General features: G+C 44.9%; 1 protein-coding gene across 8 annotated transcripts in view; it reads left to right on the forward strand.

Moving 5' to 3' along the window:
• Window positions 1-430: 430 nt before the first annotated feature.
• Window positions 431-7,157, forward strand: part of rptor (regulatory associated protein of MTOR, complex 1) — an 81,248-nt gene continuing 74,521 nt past the window's right edge. For 6 of the 8 annotated variants that reach the window (XM_047813506.1, XM_047813508.1, XM_047813510.1 and 3 more), the window contains exons 1-2: window positions 432-849; window positions 2,370-2,544. In XM_047813506.1, coding sequence (XP_047669462.1) covers window positions 2,377-2,544 — 168 coding nt within the window. In that variant the 5' untranslated portion in view covers window positions 432-849; window positions 2,370-2,376. Of the gene's footprint in view, window positions 850-2,369; window positions 2,545-7,157 lie in introns of all 8 variants that reach the window. The other 2 variants (XM_047813502.1, XM_047813504.1) reach the window with 1 other exon arrangement.

A 7,157-nucleotide genomic window follows, 5' to 3' on the forward strand; every position in this document is an offset into this window, starting at 1 on the left:
GTATATGTGGCGATAATTAAGGCTTCTATGCCTCGTTCTATTAAGCTAGTTTAATGAAGTGTTTATTAATGTCAGTATAGAGACATAAGAAACTTATTACATTGACGCCCCAAAGCATTATAATGCTATATTATAAACAATATCATAAATATTATTCTTTAATACACTAAAAATGATTAGTTTGGAACATTGATGTGCTTTAAGAAGAACAAAACCTCTCAGGTGACAGAAACCCAACAGAAAAGTGCATTTTTACTGAACAATTTTACTTTTATTATGTTTATTGTGTTTATTTTTGTTGTTTTTACTATTTATGATTTTTTTTTAAAGCTTTTGTCTAAGATTTTAAGATTTAAGATTTTAAGCCACAAATGTATGACTTTGTTTACACTCTACAAACGCCAGGTGATGACGCCGGGCGTGATGACGTCATCGCGTACTCGTGCGGTGCATTCTGGGCGTGCGACAAGATGGCGGCGCCCTTGCGCGAGTGCTGAGCAACAATTCGTGTCGGCGAAGGAAAAAAATTATAAAGACGCAAAAGTATAAAATTTGGTTTAGTTGCACTTTAACATTCGCCGCAGCGGAAGCAGAAAAGACGACGCTGAGGCGGAGCGGTGAGACAGTTAGAGGCAGTTAGAGGCAGAATGAAGATGACGATGATGAAGATGATGATGATGGCAGTAGTGTTCCTGCGTCCGATACTTTACCCCTAAATCTTCCTCACGGTTACATTCCACTAATAAAGTGTGTGTGTGTGCAGCAGACATCTAAACACCAGGAGACTATCATTGGATTTTTCTCGCGGCTCGTGCTTGAGATTTTGGACGCTGGCGTGACGTTTATAAGGTCTGATTCACACACACACACACACACACACACACACACACACACACACACACACACATATACTGTGTTCACAAACATACTCACCCACACGCGCGCACTCACATATATATATATACACACACACATGCACTCTCACATACACACACTCACACACACATACACACACACACAAATACAGACACACACACATACTGTGTTCACAAACATACTCACACATATATATACACACACATGCACTCTCACATACACTCATATACACACACACATACACTCACATACACACACACACAGACACTCACACACAGACATACACAATCTCACACACACTCACAGACACACACGCTGAGCTGTCAGACTGATCGGGGACGCTGTCCATATGTGTAAACTGCATGTTAGTGTAAATCTATGTATTACAAGCCTAAAAAGGTGTGTGTGTGTGTGTGTGTATGTGTATGTGTATGTGTGTGTGTGTGTGTGTGTGTGTGTGTGAAACTAGAACATTATCAGTAAATAAGAAGGAATTACACCAGAGTTCCCAACACTTTTCAGGGCTCAGCATCTTAATGTGAGGTCAGAAAGTGGCCTGATGACGTCAGGGACTGTGTGCATGCTCACTGCATCGTCATTAGTTTCACAACAACACGGTTTTCTCCAGACACTGAATAAAGTTCAGTAGAAGGGAAGTAAAAGCACAACGTGGAGTAAAACTGACTGACTCTTATCACTACACAGACCTTATAACAGAAGGTCCTCAGGTGTTTTATTCCTCTTACACCTCCACAGCCTTCTGACAACGAGGGCACGTTTTTATTCATTTATAATTACGTTAAATGTTATGACATGCTCATGAAACGTTATCACCTGGGTATAAACGGTTAGAATCAGTTATAAACAGTTACGAACAGTTATAAGCAGTTATAAGCAGTTATAAACAGTTATAAGCAGTTATAAGCAGTTATAAACAGTTATAAGCAGTTATAAGCAGTTGTCACATCATTGATCTTTAAAGTTAATACGTTCTCTATGGAATAAAAACACTGTCAATATGTGATGTGGTAGCTCAGTGGTTAAGGTGTTGGGCTACATTTTGGCGCCGGTGGTCTAAAAGAGGGCGGGGCCATGCGCACTTCGTGTAATCGATTCATCTTCCCTCGGATAGTAATGCCTGTGAACGTGATGACGTATTTTTGACAGTTGTTTCGCAGACCGTTTTCGTGTGTGAAAAAGAGGTGTTGTGAAGACAAGCGTTGTGTGTGTAAACTGTCATAGTCGTACATTTCCGAATCGTATTTGAACAAACACACAAAATCTCGTGTCTGTAAACCGTCATGGCCGCAGGTTCTGGGATCCGACTCAAAATCTACACACGAATGCTTTGGATTACGTACGATTATTATTATGAGTGTTTTTACTCCACAGTTCTCAGGGTGTCGTAAATAAAGGAACAGAGTAAACATGTGTATGGAGTTTATATAAGTGAACGTTTCACTCGGTCTGTAACTGCACTGTGTGTGTTGTAGGAGCCTGATGAAAATGGACGTGGAGCTGCTTCACTCGCCCGCCGTGGCGCTCTCTGAGGAAGACGAGGCTGACATGAGCGACTGGAACCTTCCTCTCGCCTTCATGAAGAAACGCCACCTGGAGAAAATCGAGGGCTCCAAAGCACTTGCTCAGAGCTGGAGGATGAAGGACAGGGTGAGTGTTTGTGTGTGTGTGTGTGTTTGTGTGTGTGTGTGTGTTTGTGTGTGTTTGTGTGTGTGAGTGTTTGTGTGTGAGTGTTTGTGTGTGAGTGTTTGTGTGTGAGTGTTTGTGTGTGTGTTTGTGTGTGTGTGTGAGTGTTTGTGTGTGTGTGTGTGTGTGTGTTTGTGTGTGTGGGTGTTTGTGTGTGAGTGTTTGTGTGAGTGAGTGTTTGTGTGTGTGTGTGAGTGTTTGTGTGTTTGTGCGTGAGTGTTTGTGCGTGAGTGTGTGTGTTTGTGTGTGTGTTTGTGTTTGTGTGTGAGTGTGTTTGTGTTTGAGTGTGTGTTTGTGTGTGAATGTTTGTGTCACCACAGAGGCACAATACAGAGCTACACAACATCATGAAACAATACAGAGCTACACAACACGACACAACACCACAGAGACACAATACAGAGCTACACAACACGACACAACACCACAGAGACACAATACAGAGCTACACAACACCACAGAGACACAATACAGAGCTACACAACACCACAGAGACACAATACAGAGCTACACAACACCACAGAGACACAATACAGAGCTACACAACACCACAGAGACACAATACAGAGCTACACAACATGACACAACACCACAGAGACACAATACAGAGCTACACAACACCACAGAGACACAATACAGAGCTACACAACACCACAGAGACACAATACAGAGCTACACAACACCACAGAGACACAATACAGAGCTACACAACACGACACAACACCACAGAGACACAATACAGAGCTACACAACACCACAGAGACACAATACAGAGCTACACAACACCACAGAGACACAATACAGAGCTACACAACACCACAGAGACACAATACAGAGCTACACAACACCACAGAGACACAATACAGAGCTACACGACACCACAGAGACACAATACAGAGCTACACAACACCACAGAGACACAATACAGAGCTACACAACACCACAGAGACACAATACAGAGCTACACAACACCACAGAGACACAATACAGAGCTACACAACACCACAGAGACACAATACAGAGCTACACGACACCACAGAGACACAATACAGAGCTACACAACACCACAGAGACACAATACAGAGCTACACAACATGACACAACACCACAGAGACACAATACAGAGCTACACAACACAAAACTGTACATTATGAGACATTATAACATCTCGATATGATTCAGGATCACATTTTAAAATCTGAACTATGAAAATAAATAAAATAAAAATCTGTCATTCAGCATTAAGATGAAGCTGCACCTCTCATGTGCATAAGTAAGCGCACCCCGTGCGTGATGTGTTCTGTAAGAGGGTCGTCTTCAGCATCAATAACGAAGCTCATGAATCACTTACTGAGGTCCAGGAACGCCGTCAGCTGCCGATGATGAGCAGGATGATTTCCCATGATGCACATCAGCATTGACGTGAACACACACTGTGCAGCAGAGAGGTGTGAGAGAGACGTCCTTACTGCCGTGTCACTAATGACCTTTACACACTGTACAGAAAAACGCTAGTGTTAGTCACCACGGAGTCAACCTTACGGCAGGTTGCCGTGGTTACCTCATTACCGTCTAGCTAACGGGACTCGGCTATCGGTTCGAATTCACTCCAATTCACTACAATAAGGAATCGAACTGGAATAAAGAGCCAATAAAGTTTATAGTTTATTTAAAGTTAGGAATGTATAAAGACACGCCCACATTTATTCCTCTTATCGGGAATGCAAGTTTCACATTCAATTCCGTTCAGTACGTACCTTCTTTCTTTCTTTCTTTCTTTCATTTCGTTCATTTCGGTATGGTAGGGAGGCGGGAGGGCAGGAGGAGGGAAGGGGGAAGGAAGGAGGGAAGGGGGAGGGAGGGGGGGAGGGAGGGGAGGGGGAGGGAGGGGAGGGAGGGGAGGGAGGGAGGGAGGAGGGAGGGAGGGAGGGAGGAGGGGGGGAGGAGGGAGGGAGGGAGGGAGGGAGGGAGGGGAGGAGGGAGGGGGAGGGAGGGAGGGAGGGAGGAGGAGGGAGGGAGGGAGGGAGGGAGGGAAGGGGGAGGGAGGGAGGGAGGGAGGGAGGGAAGGGGAGGGAGGGAGTGAGGGAGGGAGGGAGGGAGGGAGGGAGGAGGGAGGGAGGGAGGGAGGGGGAAGGGAGGGGGAGGGAGGGGGAGGGGAGGGGAGGGAGGGAGGGAGGAGGGAGGGAGGGAGGAGGGAGGGAGGATTGGATGGGATGTTTGGAGTGTAGTGGGATGAGTGTGAGTATGGGAGTCGTGAGGGATGGTAGGTAGGGAGTTGATGGGAGTGAGTGGATTCTTTCTTCTTTCTTTCTTTCTTTCTTTCTTTCTTTCTTTCTTTCTTTCTTTCTTTCTTTCTTTCTTTCTTTCTTTCTTTCTTTCTTTCTTTTTTCTTTCTTTCTTTCTTTCTTTCTTTCTTTCTTTCTTTCTTTCTTTCTTTCTTTCTGTTGGATTTAATTTTATTTCGTGATATTATTCATTTCACTAGTAATTGAAAGACTGTTGTGTGGGGGGGGGTGTGGGGGGTGTGTGTGGGGGCTTATTGAAAGATCAATAAAGCGGATGTATTTGATTATTGAAGTATCTATAAATTCCCACCTTCCCGGTTGCTATAGTAACTGTATAAGATCCCAGGCACTAGTTGATGGTACAGTGTTATGACATAATGACATGTCTGTGACGCAGTGACTGTCCTGTTACAGTGTTATGACACAATGACGTGTCTGTGACGCAGTGACTGTCCTGTTACAGTGTTATGACATAATGACATGTCTGTGACGCAGTGACTGTCCTGTTATAGTGTTATGACATAATGACATGTCTGTGACACAGTGACTGTCCTGTTACAGTGTTATGACATAATGACATGTCTGTGACGCAGTGACTGTCCTGTTACAGTGTTATGACACAATGACATGTCTGTGACACAGTGACTGTCCTGTTACAGTGTTATGACACAATGACGTGTCTGTGACGCAGTGACTGTCCTGTTACAGTGTTATGACATAATGGCGTGTCACTGCGTCACAGATACGCCATTACAGTGTTACAGTGTTATGACATAATGATGTGTCTGTGACGCAGTGACTGTCCTGTTACAGTGTTATGGCACAATGACGTGTCTGTGACGCAGTGACTGTCCTGTTACAGTGTTATGACATAATGACATGTCTGTGACGCAGTGACTGTCCTGTTACAGTGTTATGACACAATGACGTGTCTGTGATGCAGTGACTGTCCTGTTACAGTGTTATGACATAATGGCGTGTCACTGCGTCACAGACACGCCATTACAGTGTTACAGTGTTATGACATAATGACGTGTCTGTGACGCAGTGACTGTCCTGTTACAGTGTTATGGCACAATGACGTGTCTGTGACGCAGTGACTGTCCTGTTACAGTGTTATGACATAATGACGTGTCTGTGACGCAGTGACTGTCCTGTTACAGTGTTATGACATAATGGCGTGTCACTGCGTCACAGACACGCCATTACAGTGTTACAGTGTTATGACATAATGACGTGTCTGTGACGCAGTGACTGTCCTGTTACAGTGTTATGACATAATGACGTGTCTGTGACGCAGTGACTGTCCTGTTACAGTGTTATGACATAATGACGTGTCTGTGACGCAGTGACTGTCCTGTTACAGTGTTATGACATAATGACGTGTCTGTGACGCAGTGACTGTCCTGTTACAGTGTTATGACATAATGACGTGTCTGTGACGCACTGACTGTCCTGTTACAGTGCTATGACATAATGACGTGTCTGTGACGCAGTGACTGTCCTGTTACATGGTGACACTTTTATTCACTGTAGTTTCCCTTCAGAAGCTCTTAAAATTCTTAATTATAACAAGAAAGCAGATCGATTAGGATCTCGGAAATGACCTGTGGGTTCATGTGCAGGATCTTTACCGCCTGTGTGTGTGTGTGTGTGTGTGTGTGTGTGTGTGTGTGTGTGTGCGTGTGTGTGCGCGTGCGTGTGTGTGTGTGTGTGTGTGTGTGACCTTAATGAGAGGTGTTCTAGACGATCGATTTCTCTGTGTGTTAATAGCTTTAATTTATTACATGCAGAATAAATTGAATAACAAAAGAGCTCTGTTCCAAAAGAGAGACATGCGGGGAGAGAGAGATGGAGATGGAGATGGTGTGAGAGAGAGAGAGAGAGAGAGAGAGAGAGAGAGAGAGAGAGAGAGAGAGAGAGAGAGAGAGAGAGAGAGACACAGGGAGAGATGGGGGAGAGAGAGACACAGGGAGAGAGAGATGGAGATGGGGGGAGAGAGAGAGATGGGGAGAGAGAGAGAGAGAGAGAGAGAGAGAGACACAGGGAGAGAGAGAGATGGAGATGGGGAGAGAGAGAGACACACACACACAGGGAGAGAGAGATGGATATGGGGAGAGAGAGACACACACAGGGAGAGAGAGATGGGGAGAGAGAGATGGAGAGGGTGAGAGAGAGACACATACAGGGAGAGAGAGATGGAGAGAGAGAGAGAGACGGGGAGAGAGATGGAGAGGGAGAGAGAGACACAGGGAGATAGAGGGAGAGAGAGAGAGATGGAGAGGGAGAGAT

This window comes from Tachysurus fulvidraco, chromosome 5, assembly GCF_022655615.1.
Source record: "Tachysurus fulvidraco isolate hzauxx_2018 chromosome 5, HZAU_PFXX_2.0, whole genome shotgun sequence".
NCBI classification, from domain to species: domain Eukaryota; kingdom Metazoa; phylum Chordata; class Actinopteri; order Siluriformes; family Bagridae; genus Tachysurus; species Tachysurus fulvidraco.